This window comes from Nyctibius grandis, chromosome 5, assembly GCF_013368605.1.
Source record: "Nyctibius grandis isolate bNycGra1 chromosome 5, bNycGra1.pri, whole genome shotgun sequence".
NCBI lineage: Eukaryota > Metazoa > Chordata > Aves > Nyctibiiformes > Nyctibiidae > Nyctibius > Nyctibius grandis.
In genome coordinates, this window is record NC_090662.1 from 14,901,095 (window position 1) to 14,925,581 (window position 24,487).

General features: G+C 41.8%; 1 protein-coding gene across 1 annotated transcript in view; it reads right to left on the minus strand.

Moving 5' to 3' along the window:
* Positions 1–24,487, minus strand: part of RELN (reelin) — a 314,463-nt gene that overhangs the window by 43,809 nt on the left and 246,167 nt on the right. Inside the window, 9 exon segments of the mRNA XM_068402522.1 lie at positions 2,795–2,942; positions 3,957–4,177; positions 14,173–14,402; positions 16,958–17,060; positions 17,143–17,314; positions 18,775–18,957; positions 21,575–21,659; positions 22,992–23,169; positions 23,265–23,405. Coding sequence (XP_068258623.1) covers positions 2,795–2,942; positions 3,957–4,177; positions 14,173–14,402; positions 16,958–17,060; positions 17,143–17,314; positions 18,775–18,957; positions 21,575–21,659; positions 22,992–23,169; positions 23,265–23,405 — 1,461 coding nt within the window.

Consider the following 24,487-nt stretch of genomic DNA (forward strand, 5'->3'; position numbering starts at 1 on the left):
TCACATCGCTTAAATGTGCCGGCTTCCCTGAAGCCAGCCCAAGCCACCCAGGGACACCAGTGCATTCATCCTCTATTTAATTGGATTCTCCAAAGCAGCACTATAGACTTGTATCAAACTGCGAAATTCTTCCCGTTAGCCGATGCTCATAAACAGCTCTACTAGGCACTTGGAGTGGAGGGAACCGCTGCTATAATTATATTTACTGATCAGATTCGCAGGGATATTACAAGTATTAATTCATGTTTGCACAGCTTTTGCACAGCTTTAGTGTCATATCTGTTCCAATTATTATTGCATTAGTGCTGCCTGGCTCATGGTTAAATGAAACTGCACAAAAGAAGTTTTGTATCAAAAGTCTTGCTCTGGTTTGATCTGCAGGTAGATCCGCCGGGAGCGGAGGCTGCAGAGGTGCTGGGCAGACAAAGCTTCGATAAAACAGCAGAACTGCAAGACAATTAATTCTAGTCCTCGCTGCGACTCACTGTTTCTCTTGCTACTATATATAACTTCTTTCGCTATAGATTATATCCACCTCCACATCCCAGACATAACATATTGCTTGTGCTCTAAAGGAGCACTGGGGACCCTCATGGATCAACATATCAACTGTAATGGATTGGATTCACTGCTGGCAAGTCTTTGTGCCTCCTCAGATTTACTCTGACATTCGCCACCTAATTCAAAGGAAATAAGCCCAGGTGACCTTGTCTCTGTTGAATCTGCTCTCTGTGGATTGCTATTCTTTAATCTGAATTTTTACTAATATAGTAATAACCCACTCAAATATAGGTAACATAATGTCTAGCAGCTAAAAAAGTTAAGTCATTTTAAATATCTCTCTTCTCATCCCACAGATACTTTGCAAAGGCTCTGGCTATTTTGAAATGGAAAAGCAAAGATTTCTTGTAGATCTAGTAACACTAAAATGTGTGGATATTCTTCTAGTAATTGAGAATTGAAAGGGATTTGATCAGTTGAGATACCTAAAATATTCTGTCCCTACTGATTTTTCATGCTGTGCAGTTTCAGCTACTGGTATCACCATGATGGCAATATACCATCCCTTGTGTTAAATTCTTTAAAATGTAGATGTGATGGCAGTGGATAGTGGGTTGGAGAGTCCACTTGATTTCAGTCCCCAGGCACTGAGCGTGGCTTGCAGCACCGACGGACACCACTGCTTACCTGTGTACTTCAGGGGATTTCCTCGTAAGAAAAGGGGATGTTTTAATGGGACCACTGAGTCTAGTACCCTTAAAAATATCTATTACAAATACTGATTCTTGTCATTCCTGGCATAAACTGAAACCTCTCCCCAAGTCCTGTGCAGAACTTGGCACGTCTGTGTCACAGTCAGATCTGTTGTGCTTTGCAGGTGGCTGATAGAGTCAGCCTGGAAATTAAGAAAATCCCACTGCAATTACTTTAGGTTGCTAAAGAGCAGACCCCAGCAACGCCGCTGCAGTGTGCCTTGTTGTTCAGAAGAGAACATACAGTTATTTGTTGATAACTGTTATTTCTCATAAGCATATACAAGAAAGCAAACACACGGCTTTGTTTTCCTTTTGCTAAGACAGAAGTCATTTATCTCCATATAACACCTTGAGGTCAATATATGCAAATCCAGCTACAGACTATCACGGAGAAGAGATAAATGATGGTTCTTTGAACATGAGCAATAAGGAAAACATGTCATTTAGTCTTATGGAGCAACTTACAAGATCTCTTGTATCTTTTGTTAAAGAATCTTTTAATTTCAGAACAGTCTAGGAAATAAAATCAGTGGAGTATTGATATTTGTGTTTACCGGGTTCTGAAAAAAGTTTGCTGTGAGTAATCTCACAAATTCAGTACAAGGACCTCTAATATTACACCTCACTGAGGGATAACTAATTGCTTATCTGAAAATATATAATGGTTAGAAATGAGGCACCTTTATTGATCATGTGACTCTGCAATTAAACCACTATTTAAAGATTCAATTCTAATGAAGACAAGTCAAAAAGATATAAACTGCCTACTGAAGTGTTTCCCACAGAACATTAGAGAGGAGTAGGGTATTTACAAGAGACTAGTGGAGAAAAGTCTCAGAGAAAATTCAGTCTCTCCAAAGTAATAATATAAGGATATAAGCTAAGATACTGAATAAATTAGAAAATAATTAGGATGTGGTTTAATTTGTATTAGTGTAAATTTTTTTAATGTGGCTTGCTTAGTATGTCTCACTCATGAAATAACTCTTCTTCACGCCGTAATGATACAACATAATCTCTAAATGCACTAAAAATATCTGTTTTTCAAGTGCTGTGCTCAGTGTAGGTGGTGACAGCTTGAAGGGAACTTCTCAGTGAATTATTGGAAACAAATGTGCACAACAGGAAGAAAGTAAGCTTCAGAAAGGAAAGAATTATGAGATGATGAATGTAAGAGTTATACTGGCAGCAGATACTCCTGTTTCATCAATGGTTCATAATACAACAAACTGCAAGAAGCAGAGCGTGTGATGTGCAATCGATTTCTCACATTATGCATTTAAGAAATAAAAACTTGCATAAACTACTGAAGGTCTGGCATGAGATCCTGGAGTTCTTACCCAAGGAAAAAAGTAACATTTAAATGGTTAATTCCATTAAGGTTCAAGTTAAAGTTAATTTAAAATGCTAACAGTGGTTAAAATGGAATATTTGCTAGAGTAAGGACCACAGAATATATCAGCTTGCCTTTACCACAGAAGTATCACATATGTATTATTCTTTAGTGAAATCCTGAAAGAACTTTGATATTATGTTACCTGGCTTGTGACAAATCTAGGTCTCGAGTCATCAGCATACGTAAGCCTTCTTCATTAAAGAAAAGGTTGTTTCCTCCAGACATGATACCACATTTCCTTGATGGCTTTCCACCACTCACAAGCAGGAATCTATCCGACTCCAGCTGACCTGAATACACAGTAAATAGATATTTATGATTTACTCCAAAGTGCTCCTACTGCAAGAGTACTATTTCCAGAGGAAGAGAGCTAAATTAAACAGCACATGTAGAATGAAGAAATTCTCCGTGTTTCCGATGCAATGTTTTCTAGAAAACTGCCATGAATCAAAACGAAATAAACCAAATAAACCAAATAAACCCAAAAGTATGAAATCTGGTATCTTAGTCTCCAGTTATTCTTCATTTTTCTTAAGATAACAACAAAGTACCCAGGTCTATAAAGAAACCTTGAGTGCCATGTGGTAGCATGCAAGCAAGGGCTGGCAAAATTTAAAAGGAACAGCAGCACCTATGAAGGAATGAGTTTGGTTCACAGGAGCTGCTTTATTCAAAATGTGCTCTTCTTGCCATGCTTGCTAGTGAGGGAAACCTCGAGGTGGTTTTAGAGTTGTGTGCGTGGATGCTGTGTGTGCCCAGGCACGCATGAGGCTCTGAGTTCCCTCCTAGTATTGCTGGCTTGGGGTCTACCATGCCTGCCGAGTGGTGGCCCTCACCGCTGAGATACACAGTCTGCTCTGAAACCATGTTTGCCAGTTTAAGGCCACTTAGATTTCCCTTGTAGTGAGAAATAACACAATTTTAAAGCCCTTGCTGTTTACCTCACTTGCATGTGTTCTGTCTGTGCTAATGTCAAGCTACTATCAAACCATCATTTTCTTCTAAAATTATTTTCTACACGTAGAGTTCCAGAGAATTCTATTTTGGTGAAGATTTTATATTCCAGCATTAACAACTTCACCAAGAGTCAGACACTCCAAACCAGACAACTGATAGCCATCAGACATTCACAAACTGTGCTGGCGAATGACATCTAAACTACTTGGTTCATGGGAATACCCCCCCAGCATAAATAAAATTCAGAAGCATGCAACGGTGAGGAAGACTTTGCTGTTTCATCCCTTGAGTCCTGGGTTCCACTAAGACGGACAGGCAGAATTCAGATCCTCCCAAAAAAGACATACCTTCAAAATCATCCTTAAGGAAGTCAGAGTTCTTGGTACTTATTTTGCAGGTCGGCCCGGAGTACCCGGGGTCACAGATGCACTTTGTGCCGTTGATACAGCTGCCGTGCCCGTTGCACATCTCTTCGCACTGCGGGCCGATGTACACGTTGTCAACGGCCCAAGTCACGGGCTGGGATCCAGCAGGGTAAAATCCTTGGTACCATCGGAACCTTGCCAATCTGAAAAAGGTGTAAAGTGTACTTACTTTAAATAATAGTACCATCTTTTTTGTATTTCATATATATACCATACTATGCATACATATAGTATTCTTTCTGTTGGAATCGGCTTGATAAATAGCTTAATTCTAGAAACTGACTGCTATATCTAATTCCTTCAGTACCTCATGCATCTTTATGCTCACATTCAAGCCAAGTACTGACAGAAATAAAAATAACATTGTTCATTAGTTGTAATACCAAAACTGAATGATGGACTTGAAAAGGGAATTGAAATCTAACCACTCTTCTCTGGGTCGTTCGTGGGGAGGATGAATGGCCGTGGCCTGACGGATTTCCTTCCACTTTGGTGTACCGCGTCTGGGTCAGGGTGGGCCACTTTCACCCTCTCCTGGAGAATGAAATCCTACTTCAGGCTGCCACGCTGCCCCCAGGGAGACCACTTGTGGAACTGGGGTGGTTGGATCTCACCCTCAATTACACAGGAAGAAAACATCATCTGCCTTGTCACCAGGTATCCAGCTTGTTTTCAGGTGGCTTAATCTTAAACCAGACTGATATTGCAAGTTGTTAATTTAAACTGTATTCTCCTTTGTGTGCTGTCCTGTCATTTTTAATTTGCTTCCTAAGTGCTACTCGCATCAGTGCTGCGTGTGAAGAGGAACTGGCTGGGGAAGGAGGGAATACAAACCAAGCAGGGGAAAAACACTTGAGAGACTAATTTTATTCCCCAATGAGAAAATGTTTTAAAGGAGGAAGGAAACCAGAAGAGTGAGAAGGGTGTCCTGGTTTGGCCTAAACCAGGCCGATTTTCCTTTCAGTGATTTTTACTTTCAGCTAAGTCTCCTCTAAATAACTGCACTTTCTGAAACTAACTGCATGTTTTTGCAGACAGTGTCTGCTTCCAGGACTGATAACGCTCGAAGTTTGTAGTTATCGCTGAGGCACCGGTAGGGATGTTGTGCAGTAAGGCTCTTGCTGTACTTTTTTCTTAGAGAAACCAAGGTCACCGCTGGATTCCTCACGGCTTACAAGTGCAAAGCTGCAGGGGGGAGCAGACAGGGCAGGTGACCCAAAATTGACCAACGAGGGTATTCCATCCCATACACGTCATTCTCGGTATAAAGCGGGGGGGTCACGAGGGTCTCGCCCCTCTTGCTCGCTCTTGCTTTTTCTGCTATGGCTGGTGTCCAAGGAGGACTCCGACTGTTTTCCTGCTGCCCCCGATTCTGATCTGCATCCCTGAATCCAGCTCTCGACCGTCGCTAGGCCCAGCCTGGGCCTTCCCGGAGCCTGCCCTGCAGTGCCGGTGGTGACGTTGCCGACATCGGGGGAGCTCGATCTTGGTTTTGTATATATATTTGTATATATTTGATTATTCCAATATTATTATTATACTCTTTTTCATTATTATAGGTTTATTAAAACTGTTTTAACTTTCCAACCCGTAAGTCTCTCTCCCTTTTCCCTTTCCCTTTCCCTTTGGGTGGGGGGGGAGGGTTAACAGAGAGCGTCTGCTGCAGGTTTAATCGCCAGCCCAGCTTTAAACCGTGACAGATTTATTGGCGCCCAACGTGGGGCTCGAGAGAAGCTCCAACAGGTTGCTCTGATAAGTCGAATCCCAGCTCCGGCGGGAGGAGACCTGGAGAGCTCAGCTGAGAGAGTATCAGATTTCTTCCTTTGAGATTTACGAGGGGTTGGAAATTAAAACAGATAGGGAAGATGCTGATGTCATTTTTGAGTACTGTGTTATCTCGTCTTTTTATAGAGTTTCTTTCACAGTTGAGTATTGCAATGATGCCTTACCTGCCGTGGGCACTGTGTTATTGTTTGCTTCTTATGAATGTTTACATGCGGTTTAGCAGTGGGCGCTGGTCGAAATGTATTGTTTTGGTATGGGGTTTGATACTGATTTATGCTGTGATAAACTGGGCAGTTACTATTCCGATCTCTTATCTCTATAACACAATGATGGGCAGCTTTAATCGCGAATCAGTAGCAGCAACTTCATCTGCACGCTCCAGGCGTCCTTTAGCTGATTATGTTAATGATTACACTTCCAATTTTACTTCGGGAAATAGTACCTTCTCCTTTTCTGCCAAGCTGATTCCTCTAGATTTTGTGAAATTAGGATGGTGCTGTCTAGGTGGCATGTTTTTATTTTCGGTTGTCCTGAATGTGTTTCTGATGTGGGATAAGATTAAATATCGGTGCAGGGACAGTTGTAGATGTTGTGCAGCCACCTCAGATCCTACAGCGTGTGCTGCCGCTACAGCCACTAAATCCACTGAAACCTCGGCAGCCTGTACCACAGCTGCTACACCCCCCAAGATGGCCACTGCAGCTACTCAGACTCTAACGAGTCTCAGCACTCCCACGACAGCCACTGCATCTACTCAGAGTCCAGCATCTAACGAATCTGTACCAATTGCTCCTGTAACCAGGAAGAAATACAGAAAGAAATCAGCTCGTGAAGAGGAGGATGATGACTCAGAGCCTTCTAAGGCAGAGCCATCACAGGACCCAGGTGAGGGCCCTTCCCAGGCAGAGTCAGGGCCCGACACAGATGGGGGTTCCCTTGATCGTCATTTTAAAGCAGACCCATCACAGAAGAAAGGTCGTTCTAAAGCAGAACTATCACAGGAGGAGGACTCGGATGTAGAGATAACCTACCACTCCTTATCCCTGAAGGACCTGAGAAATATAAGGAAAGATTTCAGCCGTTATGATGGTGAGCCAATTATTACCTGGCTGCTCCGATGCTGGGATAATGGGGCGGATAGCATGCAATTAGATGGCAGAGAAGCCAGACAGTTGGGATCCCTGTCTAGAGATGGTGGTATTGATAAGGCGCTTGCAAGAAAGTCAAACACTATCAGTCTCTGGAGGCGACTCTTGTCAGCTGTAAAGAGCAGGTATCCCTATAAAGATGATGTTATGAGCCACCTAAGCAAATGGACCACTATAGAAAAAGGTATTAACTACCTTAGACAACTAGCTGTGCAAGAGATCATTTATAGACACCCACGGGACATTGTAGATCCTGTAGATCCTGATGAAGTGGAATGCAACCGATCCATGTTCCGGAAGGTTGTGAAGAATGCTCCACCGACATATACCCATACATTGTCAATATTAGTCTGGGGAGAAAATGCTATGGCACGACCTAGTGTGGATGAAATGGCTAACTGTATGCGACAGTATGAAGATAGTATTTCTTCCCCACTGCAGGCCCGTGTCTCGGCTGTGGAAAAACTGACAAAGGAAAACAAGGACTCATTTAAACAACTGTCAGACAAACTGTCCAGGATAGAGAATAAACTTGACTCTCTACCTACACAGGCGCGCGTTGCAGCTGTTAAGAGAAAACGCCCTCCTACAGGACCAGCTCAAAGGAAACGGAACACATCACGAGGTATCCTGTGGTTTGCCCTGCGTGGTTATGGGGAAGACATGAACAGATGGCATGGACAACCTACCAGTACCCTACAGGCACGAGTACGTGAGTTGCAAGCTAAAAGAAATACCAGAGAGAATTTTTCTAGGAGGATGGCTGCTCCAGTTACCAGTGAGCAGGACCCCAGTCAGGGTAGATGGGCCTCAAATTCCTTTTTCCAAAGTGTGAATAGGAGAAATGAAGGTCCAGTCCCTGTGAGCAGCACAAATCCATTTCTTGATTAGGGGGGCCCTGCCTCCAGCCAGGTGGAGGAAAGGGACAACAGAGTTTATTGGACTGTGTGGATTCGATGGCCTGGCACATCAAAACCACAAAGGTATCGAGCCTTGGTAGACACTGGTGCACAGTGCACCCTAATGCCATCGGATCATAAAGGGGCAGAATCTATCAGTATTTCAGGAGTAACAGGAGGATCTCAAGTGTTATCTGTATTGGAGGCCGAAGTGAGCCTAACTAAAAATGAATGGAAAAAGCACCCCATTGTGACTGGCCCAGATGCTCCGTGCATCCTTGGCATAGACTACCTCAAGAAAGGGTATTTTAAGGACCCAAAAGGGTATAGATGGGCCTTTGGTATAGCAGCTGTAGAGACTGAGGACATTAAACAGCTGTCTACCTTGCCTGGCCTCTCAGAGGATCCTTCTGTTGTGGGGTTGCTGAAGGTCGAAGAACAACAGGTGCCAATTGCTACTACCACGGTGCACCGACGACAATATCGCACCAATCGAGACTCCCTGATCCCCATTCATAAACTGATTAGACAATTAGAAAATCAAGGAGTGATTAGTAAGACTCGCTCACCCTTTAATAGTCCTATATGGCCAGTGCGAAAGTCTGATGGAGAATGGAGATTAACTGTGGACTATCGTGGCCTAAATGAAGTTACGCCACCGCTGAGTGCTGCTGTGCCAGACATGCTAGAACTTCAATACGAACTGGAGTCAAAGGCAGCCAAGTGGTACGCCACTATAGACATTGCTAATGCATTTTTCTCTATTCCTTTGGCACCAAAGGGCAGGCCACAGTTTGCTTTTACCTGGAGAGGTATCCAGTACACCTGGAATCGACTGCCCCAGGGGTGGAAACACAGTCCTACTATTTGCCATGGACTGATCCAGACTGCACTAGAAAAGGGTGGAGCTCCAGAACATTTGCAATACATTGATGACATCATTGTGTGGGGTGATACAGCAGCAGAAGTTTTTGACAAAGGGGAGAAAATCATCCAAATTCTTCTGCAAGCTGGTTTTGCCATAAAAAGAGGCAAGGTCAAGGGGCCTGCCCGGGAGATCCAGTTTTTAGGGATTAAATGGCAAGATGGGCGTCGCCAGATCCCGATAGAGGTGATCAACAAAATAACAGCTATGTCCCCACCAACTAACAAAAAGGAAACACAAGCCTTCTTAGGTGTTGTGGGTTTCTGGAGAATGCATATTCCAGATTACAGCCAGATTGTACGCCCTCTTTATCAGGTGACCAGAAAGAAGAATGATTTTCAGTGGGGCCCTGAACAACGACAGGCCTTTGAACAGATTAAACAAGAGATTGTGCATGCAGTAGCCCTTGGACCAGTCCGTATGGGACAAGATGTTAAAAATGTGCTCTACACCTCAGCTGGGGACAATGGTCCTACCTGGAGCCTCTGGCAGAAAGTACCAGGGGAGACTCGAGGTCGACCCCTAGGATTTTGGAGTCGAGGATACAAGGGTTCCGAGGCCAATTACACCCCAACTGAAAAAGAGATACTGGCAGCATATGAAGGAGTTAGAGCTGCTTCAGAGGTAATTGGTACTGAGGCACAACTTCTCCTGGCACCTCGATTACCAGTACTAGGCTGGATGTTCAAGGGTAAGGTTCCTACTACTCATCATGCAACTGATGCTACATGGAGTAAATGGATTGCATTAATTACACAGAGGGCTCGAATAGGAAACCCTAATCGCCCAGGAATCTTAGAAGTGATCATGGACTGGCCAGAAGGCAAAGACTTTGGAATGCCACCAGAAAAGGAGGTGATACGTGCTGAAGAAGCCCCACCATATAATGAACTAACAGAGGATGAGAAGCAGTATGCCCTGTTCACCGATGGATCCTGCCGTCTTGTAGGAAAGCATCGGAAGTGGAAAGCTGCTGTATGGAGTCCCATACGACGAGTCACGGAAGCCACAGAAGGACAAGGTGAATCAAGTCAATTTGCAGAGGTAAAAGCCATCCAGCTGGCTTTAGACATTGCTGAACGAGAAAAGTGGCCAAGGCTGTATCTTTATACTGACTCATGGATGGTGGCAAATGCCTTGTGGGGGTGGTTAAAGCAGTGGAAGCGAAGCAACTGGCAGCGTAAAGGTAAACCTATTTGGGCTGCTGAACTGTGGCAAGATATTGCTACTCGGCTAGAGAAACTAATCGTGAAGGTACGTCATGTAGATGCTCACGTACCTAAAAGTCGGGCAACTGAGGAACATCGAAACAACCAACAAGCAGATCAGGCTGCTAAAGTGTTCCAAATAGATTTGGACTGGGAACATAAAGGTGAACTATTTTTAGCTCGGTGGGCTCATGACACTTCAGGTCATCAAGGAAGAGATGCAACATACAGATGGGCTCGTGACCGAGGGGTGGACTTAACTATGGACTCTATTGCACAGGTTATCCATGATTGTGAAACATGCGCCGCAATTAAGCAAGCCAAACGGTTAAAACCTTTGTGGTATGGGGGGCGGTGGTTGAAATATAAATATGGGGAGGCCTGGCAAATTGACTATATCACACTCCCTCAAACCCACCAGGGTAAACGTTATGTGCTTACCATGGTGGAGGCGACCACCGGATGGCTGGAAACATACTCTGTGCCCCATGCCACTGCCCGGAACACTATTCTGGGCCTTGAAAAGCAAATCTTGTGGCGACATGGCACACCAGAGAGAATTGAGTCGGACAATGGTACTCATTTCAAAAACAGTCTCATAGATAACTGGGCCAAAGAGCATGGCATTGAATGGGTATATCACATCCCCTATCATGCACCAGCATCTGGGAAAGTTGAACGGTATAATGGGCTGTTAAAAACTACCCTAAAAGCAATGGGGGGTGGAACCTTTAAAAACTGGGATAAGCATTTGGCACAAGCTACCTGGCTAGTTAACACCAGGGGATCTATCAACCGAGCTGGCCCTGCTCAGTCAGACCTTTTACATACAGTAGAAGGGGATAAAGTCCCTGTGGTGCATGAAAGGAATCTGTTGGGAAAAACTGTCTGGGTTCTTCCTGCTACGGGCAAAGGTAAACCCATTCGTGGGATTGCTTTTGCTCAAGGACCTGGATGTACTTGGTGGGTAATGCTGCAGGATGGTGAAGTCCGATGTGTCCCTGAAGGTGATCTGATCTTGGGTGAGAATACTTAATTCTGAACTGTATAATGTTAATTGCTGCATAATACTAACAGTGTTCATAAGTGTCTTTCAGGTTAAGACAGTGGTGACGAGACCAGAGCTAGCTGCAAGTGGCGTCCAGTAACCTCCTCGAGACTGACATCTTTAACCTGCAACCCGTGGGCATGAACTGTGACAAAACTCATACCATGTCTCCTGCCCTGAGAGACTCCTAGCCAGATGGAAACCCACAATCCTGAACTAAATGAACTTGATGAACTTTTTTTTTCTGTATAGAGATGAATCATAAACTAATGTTATCTGTATATATTTTAAAATGAAAAGTTAGTGGTGATCTGAGTATGACGTGAATGGTATGGAATAAGGGGTGGAATGTCCTGGTTTGGCCTAAACCAGGCCGATTTTCCTTTCAGTGATTTTTACTTTCAGCTAAGTCTCCTCTAAATAACTGCACTTTCTGAAACTAACTGCATGTTTTTGCAGACAGTGTCTGCTTCCAGGACTGATAACGCTCGAAGTTTGTAGTTATCGCTGAGGCACCGGTAGGGATGTTGTGCAGTAAGGCTCTTGCTGTACTTTTTTCTTAGAGAAACCAAGGTCACCGCTGGATTCCTCACGGCTTACAAGTGCAAAGCTGCAGGGGGGAGCAGACAGGGCAGGTGACCCAAAATTGACCAACGAGGGTATTCCATCCCATACACGTCATTCTCGGTATAAAGCGGGGGGGTCACGAGGGTCTCGCCCCTCTTGCTCGCTCTTGCTTTTTCTGCTATGGCTGGTGTCCAAGGAGGACTCCGACTGTTTTCCTGCTGCCCCCGATTCTGATCTGCATCCCTGAATCCAGCTCTCGACCGTCGCTAGGCCCAGCCTGGGCCTTCCCGGAGCCTGCCCTGCAGTGCCGGTGGTGACGTTGCCGACATCGGGGGAGCTCGATCTTGGTTTTGTATATATATTTGTATATATTTGATTATTCCAATATTATTATTATACTCTTTTTCATTATTATAGGTTTATTAAAACTGTTTTAACTTTCCAACCCGTAAGTCTCTCTCCCTTTTCCCTTTCCCTTTCCCTTTGGGTGGGGGGGGAGGGTTAACAGAGAGCGTCTGCTGCAGGTTTAATCGCCAGCCCAGCTTTAAACCGTGACAAAGGGGAAAGCACTTAATTGCATTGCGTGTTTAATGTGTCTTGTTAGAGATACCTAAATGCAGCAGGTGAATCAATAGCTCAGGTAGCTGACGAGTTTTTTTATCTTGATTTACTAAAACATAATTTTGATGAGGGAATTCAGGTGATAAGGAATAGCTGATGAGTGGGGACACTACAAACAGTTTCAAGAAAGATACCCAAGAACCAGAATCCTGCTGGAAGTCAAAAACATTGATTTTAGTGTGCGCTGAGATGTAGGACACAAATGTGAGGCTGGAGGTGTTGTAAGCTTCTCCTCAGAGAAGCCCCACGGGCGGGATTTGTTTCATCCCTGAGGCACGTCAGCTCCTTCTCTCAGGCGTGGGTGAAGTGTGGCTCGTGTCTGAAGCAGAGAGTGAAATACCGGTCTTGCTGAAGTCGGTAGGGGCTTCTTCATTGACTCAACAGGCCCTGGGCTTTTCCTTCAGGTCCTAACTGGAATACTAATTTGTAGTTACAGCTATCTGCTGAGAATATATATTAATTTCCAAAATAACATACGTAGTGGAAATAATTAAAAATGTCTTCCTGTTCATTTAAATATAATCACTTGACACGTTGGGGATGAAAAGGCTGGGCTTATTTTAGAATTACAGAAGTCAGGTTTGGAGTTTTTTTCTTGTTATTCCAGTGGATTCTGATGCAGAAAATCCCCCTTCAGCCCTCTGGCCCAAGAATTTCATGGCACCGAATGCCACATGGAAGCTGCTCTGCACTGCTGGGTTTGGCTGGCTATTAGCAATTGGCTTCTGGCCCAGTGTGGCAGGGAAGGAATAGGAGGGAAAGCAGGTGAATGGGACAGAAACATTGAGCAACAGAGGACTAAATCAAAATATCTGGAAGGTTTAAATAAGTTAGAAGTCTGCATAGTCAAAATTTTCATTTGGAGGGATGCATTAGTAGTTGGGTAAAGGACCAAATAATTCTTTTGGGCAAAACCAGAAGTACAAATGAGCTGCTGCAAGAGGTGGTTACCTATTCCATGCTTGAAATGTTAGCTGTCATAAAAAAGAAAATTCAAGTTTAAAATTTAAACATTTTCTTAAATTATTAACCATCCAGGCTTTCCAAACATGGTTCTCATCTCTTATATAGGTCTTTTCATACTTTCAGAGGCACATATGGGGCCACTTATTTAATGGAGGGCCCATTGCATGCAGTAGTTTCATACTGAGTCTCATAGTTGCATAGACTCATAAAGGTGCATAGCTCATTTTCATTCATACGTGTTACAGTTTAATCCTTAATGATGTGATCTTTTACATAAACTGAGTTGATGCTAGAAGACAGGTTTCCCTGAAAAAGTAAATAATACTGTTTTATACTTTGAAAAGTTACATATTATTATGCCTGCTAGCACGTAGTATTTTTCTATGCTATGTATCTGTTATTATCCAACCTGGTTTGTCCCACAAACTTTAAGTTCCCGAGTGACTGCAGCAGTTAATTTCTTAGAATCAGAGAACTTTGCAGCTACAACAGACCTCAAGTATTTCGATAAGTCCATTTCCTTACACAGAAGTAGAATCAAGTTTATACTAGCTCACATCTTACTGCATTTTTCTAATGCATCTCAAATTTCATGCAAGAATATCCTTGATGAATTCAAATGGCTAATGCACTGCAGTAAAGAGCATTGAAGGAGCTTTAAAGATAGTCAGTTTTGCATTCATTTTATTGTGCAACCCACTTCCATAAAAATGTAACCAATTAGATAGATGGATAAACAGGAAATTATCTGTGGTTATTCTATGTTAGCATTAGGCACAATATATTTTTGGGAATCACTTGAACGCTAACTGCCATTCAGGACTAAAAGCAGAGAAAAACTGCTCAACTGGTCTGCTCTAGTGCCACAGTTCTTATGGACTTCTCTTGTGCTGGGAGAACATTTTGGATGGAAAACAGAAATCAAATCAAACCAACGAGCAGCTGGGCAGGAATAGGAGCTGGACACTTACCCACAGAGGTGCAGTTTTCCAAAGTGAATGACCTCCCTTCTCCATCCCTGGGTGGTGCCTGCATAGTAAGTGCTACTTGGGTGATGCTCGGTGGAGCACAGGGAGCTGAGGTGGCTGCTGCTGCTGTAGCACAAGGGGAGCAGCAGGTGCCAGGTCGCCCCCAGATCTCGTGAGAACTCCAGCTTTACTGGGTCTGCAGAGGAGCTGTCAGTGGTGCAGCCGATATTGATCTGGGCGCCAAGACATGAAATGCAGAAGATGACATAGGGCAGGCTGTGGGACTCCTAGTCACTCTTTGTCTTAGTCAGCCTCCCCCATTTGGTACAGTATTTATTTAGCCCAGGAAAATGATGATTTGGGAATTCATTCAACAACTGGGATGATGCACTCAGGATGTGCACGTGAACATGAACTCTTGCACATTGCCCTACCTGTCCATGGGCACATCGCACTCCAGCTTATCATAAAATGAATGTAATATGAAATCCCTAACTACTTCTCCTAAGAGAAAACCGTAAAGTTAGTTAGACAAAAATCCCAAAGGAGAGCTGCTAATGTTGCTGGAGCAAATGTATCAGCTCTTGCAGTCTTCTGGCAGGTACTGAAGTAATCACAGCACCAAAAAAATGTGCATTTTTAAAACCAGAAATATTAAACCAAAATGTGCAAACATAAACTTTTTGTTAAATTGCTGAGCTGTGCTATGTTCCTCTTTTATGTTACACTTCCAAAAAAAGAAAAAACCTTATGTCACAGGGTGTGTGCTGTGTCACTTCAATATGTTTGCTCCTCAGCTTTCATACTCACTACCCGTTTGCTCATGTATAGCAGCAAAGCCATAGGAGGCAGCATTAAAAGAGTATCATAGCTGGACTGGATTTAGATTCAATGTCACACCAAAACATAGTTTGGCAGTGTCAAACTTCTCAGGGTGTTCTTACAAGATTCCTGATGTAGGCTACAGTAGAAAATGCAGAAAACTTACATAAACAACAGTTCTACTACTGAAAAAAATATACAATGATGTTTTGTACAGAATCTGAGACCTCTTAAGACATATTTTCTGCATGCACCCAGTGCAAATTAGTCTGCTTTTCTTTCACACTGATGTTAAGATATTCTTTTAGTTTCAAATTGCTTATATAAAAGAAGAAGAACTAGTTCCCTTACAGGATGACTCTGTCATATAAAATAAGATGTAGTATACTCACCGTGCAATAAATAAAAACCCATTGCCAATGAAATGCAAAGCCTGTACTAAAACTATGAAACATTTTAGGGTTTTTACATATCTTTGTAGCAGAAAATAAGTGTTTTTCTAACATGGTGCTCTGTAATGAAAAATCTATATATTTCTAAAACCCAGTATTACTTAGAACTGTGCATGAATGTTGAAAATGTATCCTACATCGAATTTCCTTCATCAGTCTTCAGTGCACATGAATCCCATCAACCTACATTTGACTAGAAGGGTTGTCTACTCATCTGGAAGCTTAGAGAGATGCTTGACCCAATATAGGTTTTGAGTCCTGAGGCACAGAGAGAAACTCTATTGCATTATGCATAACTTCTTCATTTATACTAATGTCCTCAAAAACGTGAGCTGAAAACAATGTTCTTACCACATATGGAAGTAAGCATGTAGATTTTATGAGGTTAATGCTCTGAAGACTTATGAATACCTTAAAGTGACCTGAAACATTTTTGTTCTACAGGCTGTAATCTATATTTTAAAACAGAAAATGGTTTGCATTCAATAATTTATGAATTAGCTGCCTGACAAACTGAAGCGTGCATGAGTACACAGCTAAGCCTAGTTTTCTTGGAAAACTCTTAGTATCATTTTAGTAATTGTTTATAAACTGGTATCATTTGCTGTTTAATGCTACAGCATGCTACATCTTTGTTAAAAGCAGCCTGGTAATTGTGGCATGACAATTTACATGAAAGATACTTTTACAATTTCTTAATGACAATATAATGACCCCTCTAAACTAATACATACTCAGCTAAATGGTTACTCCCATCAGTAGCTGCCCTAGCCAATGCACAGTTTAGATTTTAGGATAAACCAGAAACACAGTTTAGTTTAGAATATGTGTTGTCATTGGGATAACTGTTTCCACTGACTGTATGACAAGCACAAAAAATACGCTCCTTACTCATGAGCTTTAGATGACTCCCTCAGATGGGATGAATTCAGACCATCATGGCCAAAGAACAGCTTCCTCTAGAGCATCTATAAAAGCATGGGCAGAAGCAAAAGGAAAGCAGAACCTTGGCTCTCTGAGAAAGTACAACAGTGCAGTTAAGCCAGCAGGCAAGACAAATTAATTTCTAGTGTCACAGATGAAGTTGTAGCTTTCCACTGGGTCAGCTCATGGAAGTGCTGCATACTTATCCTGAGCAGACTGTGAAGTGGCAATCTGGACCATTATATGTCTGAATCATTATATATTGTTCATCACCTTGTCTGCCAGTGGTGACTCTCCAACTTGTAGGACAGGGACTTTAATGCTATCAGTGAAAATATATAGGCATGGACAAAGTAGTAATTTAGGCAAGAAAGTAGAAGACTTTGAGGCAGAAATTTCCCTTATCTGTGTATTAAAATCTTCATGATACACTCACGTGAGGGAAAGCAATACCAAAGCAATTACAGGGGAAATTAAACAGGCTTCTCTACTTGGCAATCATAACAACTGGACAAATACACCAAAGAGCAGAACCTGAAAGAACAGAACTCTCTGAGCAAAAGGCAAAATAGCTTTCTGAGGACAAATACCTCAAATTGGATTATAGTGTTTTCATTTACACTCAGGTCCCTTGTTGTAATGGAGTGTTCTCCAACTTCATTTGAAACAAATACCATAGCTGAATCTTCTTCCCTGTAAAAAAAGGAAAGGAGTACTTTAGACTCAGTTTATTACATAGTCACTTCTTTCTAATTTATTGCTGAGAGATGCTTACGGAGCTCCTTTAGATGAATATGGGCAATAAAGCCCAATGTTTCCACCAGGATAGAAAAACCAGTTGTCCTCTTTGGGACCAAAGTCAAATGTATCCAAAAGGATCACGGGATTCTTTAGGTTATTTCCATCAATAATGAGGTCATCAATAATCCAGATTTCTTCTTTTTTGCCTACAAAGAAAAGGGGAACATTCTTATTAAGACCTAATACTACTATTGTTAGAGAGCAGAACAGCAGCCAGTATTTATGGATTACATGAAGAAAAGGGTGCTAAAAGCGTGGCTTCACTCTTTTCATTTTCCATGAAAATGGAAGATAGAAAATTTTCATTTTCCATGAAAATATTCCCAATACTGCTCTGCAGCCTGACCCTACAGACTTAACTTTTATTCCTCTAAAATTTATAGAAGTCACAACAAACTGAAGGGTGAAAAACCTGTGTTGAACAATTATCTTCTGTTTAAATCACATTTACTTTGAAACTCTAGCACCAATGTCTTCTTTAATTAAGAATCATCTAAATGAGCAGTTGCTGTAGAGCCCAAGCATCATGAAAGGGTGATTTCATTCTGCACCTTTTTCCTTGCACTCAGCAGCTTGTGTTTGCCTGGCAAGAGCTCTTCGAGATAGAAGGAAACTCTGAGCGACCTTCTCTCCAATGGATTATGAATTCAAATATGTTGCAAAATTTGTGCTTTCAAACTGGAGAGGAAGGATTAGATTGCCAGATCTTTTGTGTAACTGGTTATTTCATCTATCTAGAAGTCTTTGTGTTGACCAGAGAAAGTTAAAAATCTTCTTTTAAATATAATTTCTACTTAAGGATAAAGTCTGCAAGAAAAGTTTAGTTAAATGATTTAGGCAGGACCCATCAGAAGAATGAACTGGAACAGGATTCTTAGGACTGCATTTGAATTTGCTTTTTTTTGTTAGAGGTGCGCTAGGCATTTGCCTGCATGGAATAAATTGTTGCTGTATCACTGTGTCTAAATGATCACTGGAATTCTTTAGAGCCCTTAATGTCAGCTCCTGCTAAGAGATGTGCTCAGAGTAACTGAGAGCAGAGGAGAGCTTTCTTCAGCTGGCACATCTCCTGTAATCAAGAGGAATGAGCTGCATTCTTCTTGTGGTTTTCTACAGTCCTTTACAATTTAATCAAAAGATTAACTGCTCACTACAGACTCTTTCTAAATGGGTTTTTAATGCCTAGTTATTTCTGAGCAAGGTAGGCCCAGTTCCCATTTACACTTGGGACACTTTTGTATAATTGGAGCATTCTAATGGGGCCTCAGTGTAAACGAGAATCAGGTCCATTAAAAATAATGAGAAGAACCTGAGTGAAGTTAACTTTATCCATGTTGCTTGATCTCCCAGTCCCTCCAGGACCAAAGCTGATAGTCTCCTGCACACAGTCAAGGGATATTAGGTTAAGGTACTTTTACTTTAAAGCATAGAGCAACTTTGTAAGAACAGTAAACGTAATCCTGTGATAATTTTAATTGAAGGAGTTCAAATATAAGAAAACACGATTTAAGAGTCTCTATTATTGTTGAGTTCAAAAATCTAGCCTCTTACAGATGCTGAGCTGTGCAAGTGTGGACCTGGAGTCCCATGGGTGTCTCTTCCTTACCGTTGTTGTAAGGTTGCCAGAGCCTGAACCGCGTCGCGTTGCTTTGGGCTGCATAGGGCAGAGGAATGTTAATAAAGAGGACATCTGTAGTTTGTGTGAAGTAAAACTCATCTATCAGGTGCCAAGTGATGCCACCGTTGACAGAATATTGCAGCAGGATGGAATGAGACCTCTCGGGAGTGCCTGGAGCAGAGAGGACATGCATTTACGTTCATTATAATCCAGTTTTAAAAAACACTAGCTCAAAAACACTTCTTCAAGTGTAAATACAATTAGGTTACTCTGACATCTATTACAGAGTATGGGCTTCCTTTAACAATAACTTGACGTTATATGTGTATTTTAAATATACCTCTTCCTGTGCTTTCCCTTGCTTGTCTGTCTGCAAAATTCTAATGAATTAGGGGGTAAATTTACATTGCTCTTCATTATATGTATGGTCACAGTTAATTACTCAGATGCTATCTAATCTTAGATTAGAACAAACCAGCTACCACAGACATTTTTCAGTAATTCAATATTTATTTGCTTGTTTTTCCCAGGTACCAGACTCTACCATCACCATTTGTAGCATCCGCAGATAAAGACACAGTCCTTATCCTCACAAATTTATAGTCTATGGTTCTGACTGCAGACACCACTATGAGCATATTCATGCCCAGAAATCATATAATTGATGGGAAGTGCTGAGGATCGTTATTAGCATGTTTTAACAACAACAACAACAACAAAGCAATATTCTGTGCTTTAAGCTGGGCCTAAAAATCAGTGGTGGAACTGAGAGTAAAATTTGCATTTTCTGACTACCATTTCCTCCTTTTTTTACTTAAAGCTTTAAAGAGTCAATAAAGGCTCTTTACAGCCCTAGCTATTAACATATGCTGATTAGAGCCCAGCACTCGCACTTGATGCTGGTTACCCTGCACAAGCTCAGTCCCCAGGGTATGTTTGGCCCATGCCTGACTTGCTGACCAGAAACATCAGGGTCTGAGTGATGGTATCTCTGAGCTGAGTTCTCACTCAGACAAATTTACACCCTCCACTCCCTTCATAGTGTGGCACAGTGATGGCATGTCCCCAAAAACTCAGTCTGAGGGCAGGATCCAGCAGCAGAAAAGGACTAAGGGACAGTTTCTTCATCCCTGCCTCACTGTGCATCACTGTTCCAAGTTTTTCGTGTGTTCTGTTCTTAAATTAACCAAATTTGCTGAAGGCAAAGTGCCTGATGTGCACGCTTCTGTTCCACTCTGCTCCAGCACAAAGTCTCTTCAACCACCACGTGTAGAATGGAGCAGCGAGGAGACATTTGCAGTCAGGAGCTGATTTCAGCTTATCTGTGGCAATCAACAGTAAACAACACACTGCTCTTAAAGCTTACAGCTGAGAGATGCGCCCAGCTGTATTAGTTTGCATTCAACATTAGGGAGCTTGTTGGGACTAAGTCCTGGATCCAGGCCTAGAGCAAGCAAGCCATATAGCTTTAATGATAAAAGATTTCTGCTGGAGTTTCACCGCTTTACCTCTTGGGCCAAGTGTCAAAATCCAGCCGTGAGCCTTTGGCTATTCCTGCCTTTCAGAATGATGTTTATACTCATCATATTTTTTAATATTTTGACAAGGATCATGTGTAGAAATATTTCCAAGGCATGGTTTTGTCAAAGAAGTCTTCACAAAGATTTTGCTTTTAAACATGAAATCCTGGGCATATTATCGTTTTGGGTCATGCTATGTTTTTGGCTGTTACTTTTTTCTCTCTTTTCCATAAAGTACTTACTTAAACAATAGTAATAAATAGCCAAACATATGTGATTAAATGCCTATTAAAGGGAATCAAAGTTAATTCAGAAAGAGCTACATTACTTGCCCATACAGAGATTTGGCTAAGGTATTTATTTAGGAAGGCAGAGGTGGTTCAAACCTATTTTCACGCTGTCCTTTGGCAAATGGCGAGTCAGTTCGGGTCCAGTCCCAGAGTGCCAAGCTTCCCGCAAAAGCTATGAACATCTTCCACCTTCCACCAAAGGGAGAGGGGTTTTTGCATGTTGAGAGTTCAGCCTGGAAGTGCCGGTTCTACAAGCAATGCTGGGAAAAACTTCGGAGACTGCATGGGAGTGACTCAAACTCTCAGCCATGTTAGTGGTTCTCCACCGTGTCACTCCTGACTTGCATAAAATTATTTTGCAAAGCCAGAGGTGGCTGGGGCTTGGAGCAGGGTAAGACTGAATCATTGGCTTGAAAATACTTGTACTAGAGGAACTGTCTCAAGCTTGTTACACCAATGTGAAAACTTCGCTTGCAAAGCCTGACTATTACTCATACACAATGAAATAGAACTATGGAGTTTTACTCATCCCTATGATACCTACTACGTAAGAGCTTTTAATGCAGTGGACTGTAGCTTGAAAAAGAAAAACCCTATAGTTCCTTATCCATCCCTTAAGTAATCTACTATAGGCACCATTTTATGACTTAAAAAACTGATAAATTCATTTTTTCCCTAACATACTGCAAAATCTCTAAAAAATATTGAGCAATTTTGTTTCTCTTCTGCTCAAAGACTTTACTAGCTGTGCTGTTTTTGACACCACCACAGTTTACTTTTTTCTTAGGAACTGCACAGACGGCCATGTAGGCTGGTAGTAAGGTAGGGATGATGCAGAATCTCAAACAAGTTCCCATATTGTCTACCATAAACTGGTGATCATGTACACTGAAGCTGAAAATGTAAATCCATACTCTTTGCTGCTCTATTCATACGAATAAAGCTTGAGAAGTGATAGGAAATCAACAGTGATCTTACCTTTGGCAATAAATTTAAATGAAAACTGGATGTACACAGTATTAGTGCAATCTAGATCTCTTGAAACAAGCATTCGCAGTCCTTCCTGCAAATACAGAATATACAGTGTGAATCACAGTTCCCATTATTGAAGATGCTCTGCAGTGTACTGTTGTCTGGATTTTGTCTGCTACTGACTGTTGGTGGTAGCAAGAGAGGTAGCTCTCTGTCCTAAACCTTCTCCCAGGCAGAAATGGGGACAGTGATAGCCTTGGCAAAGTGAACCATAGTAAGGAAAGGACTAGATATGGGTGTGTGTCATCACCAGAGGCACAACTACATGATCAGGTACAGACAGAGGTACAGCTCCTTCAGTTCATGCTCTGAACCACTGGGATGGGATCTGAGCTGCAAGCACTGCAGCTGACTTACTCACACATTGAGTCCAAGCTAGTATACCCACTTTAGGGGTAAATTGTATAGTAGCCAAGCACCCTAATTTCCAGGCAGGAAGACTCCTCTCTAGGAGCTCTTTTCTGTGCCTCAAAAATATTTTGGGGCCAGAGTCAGCCCCTGTTCTGCAGAGTTCTGGCAAACTCCACCTCTCAGAGCTCCCTTCTTTCTCAGACCCCTTCCTCCAGGGGAACAACCTGCAGGAACAACCATTCCAAGTTTTAGACAATTCACATCCTGTGATTTGTGATTTAGAGGTTGAACTGAGTCAAAGTTTTGCAAAGAACTATTTATAAAGAATTCATTTCTACACCCAAAGTTATTAAACTTTGCTTTTTTGGGGCACCTGAATTCATAGTGTCATATGAATACTCATGTGTGAGCTTAAAATTTGTGTGCTTATGTGAGCAAAAGTGTTTCTATTTATGTGTTTTGTTGAAGAACTGAGAAGTTCAGAAAATATGATATTTCCTGGCCTTTTAAAACTTGTAATTAACAAAAAAGTCCTTAAAGTGCCAGAAAACTTAAAAACAATAGAATTAAGTAAAACACGGGCTAACTACATAAACATTGATTATATAGACTACAGTGCTGACTAATTTGTATAATTCAAAATACTCAAAAGCCAGTCAGAGGATTTCAAGACACAAACACCATTGATTGTAATGGTACTATATTTCCAAACCACTCACTTGGCCTCAAGAATGTCAGCTGCAGAGTTTCATTCTTTTCCTTTGGTTAAGGAGGAATTTATACCACAAACGAAAGTAATAGCCAACAAACAGATGAAACCCATTTGTTCATAAAAAACAACTGTGAGAAACATGGTGCATATTTAGGGAAAAAAAATACAATAAAAATAAAAATGTCAAATTCTAGCCTAAATACTTTGACATAAACATACGGGGGAAACAACTAAAAAATTATTTTCTGTTTTTAACTTTACTGTTTTTTATTATTTTTTTCAATGTAAGTAATCTCTGACCCCTTTAAAAATGAGAGCTGTTCCAGACTTGATGGTGTCACCATTCAGGTTTCCCCTCTCAGCACCGTAGACCTCAGGCCAAAGGTCTGGATGCAAGTTACCATTGAAATCATCCTTCAGGACAGATGGCAGAGGAATGACAGGGACACAGTACGGACCACCAAAGCCTCTGTCGCACCTAGCAACAAATTGGGAGGAAAAGGTGTTATCCATCTGGCCTGGATAAAATACAACATCCTTTCTATGAAGCACGTTAAGCAGGTTGCTACTTACACACAATGACCTGCATCACAGATGCCGTGGCCTGAGCACATCCAGGGGCACCCTGTAGCCAGGACCACGTTATCAATAGCCCAGGAGTCAACACCAGAAGCATAGTTGTACTGAATCCATCTGAACCGTGTTCTGGGAGAGCTAGAAAAAACAGAGTGAATGTATTTCAGGCTTCAAAATGTCTGCTTCACAAAGTGCTAAGCAATAAAGAAAATCCCGTAGACTTCAGGAGAAGAAAAGCATGTTAATAAGCATGACTTTCTGTATTTGGAAAAGATTCATATTCCAGTTGAAACTTGAAGTTTCAATTTCTCAGGTTAGTTTTTAGGCGAAATTCCATCAGACGCTAAAGGAAGGTGCCCAAAGTGAGAATGTCAACATTGCTGCGACTTTTGCTGGTCAGCAAAGTGGTTGAGCAGAAACTATTACCTACATTAGCATTCAACAGCTCCATGTGTTGCTAGCAGAATGAAATATAATTGCTTCAGTAAACTGAGAAGTAATGAAAGTTCATTTATACTGTGTCATGTAAAGAAAAAAAAATGATTACATATGTTTGTATGTATACATATAACAATGTATGACTATATATGTACACACATGCACATGCATACACACTGCTGTAATTGCTGACTGCCTTGTTCTCCTCAGATGAGAAAAGTATTTTGGTAAAAAAAAAATCTGTCAAGATGCTATGGGTTAGATCATCTTGGATTTGTTCAGGCAGGAAATGTGCTGCGGTGCTGATCCTGGAACAACACACAGAGAATTGCTCTCAGACTGACAGGATCAGGATATCACTATATTTGTGAAGAATATTCTTTGGGAGAAGATGCATAGTCCTCTGGAGAGAACTATGGAATTAGAAACCAAGATGTGAACCCCAGTCCCGGTTCATTTGCTGTATGTCCATTTTTACCACCGTATTTTCTGGGTGGTGAAATTTACAGAGGTAACGTGTAGGGTGCTTTGAAGACTTACAGAACTATTCAGAACAATGGTAAGCAATATTATAGTTATCTGTTATTTCTAAACTAGAGCACAGTTTTATTCAGAGAGACGGATGACAGCATATCTGCCATGTCCTTTTACCACCATGTGATATCACTAGGAGGGAGGCAGAACTCTTCTCCAGGTCAGAAGGGTGGAGGCACATCCAGTAACATGTTTTGACTTGCTGAATGCCATGACTAACATGCTTAAATGTTGGATGACAACTTATA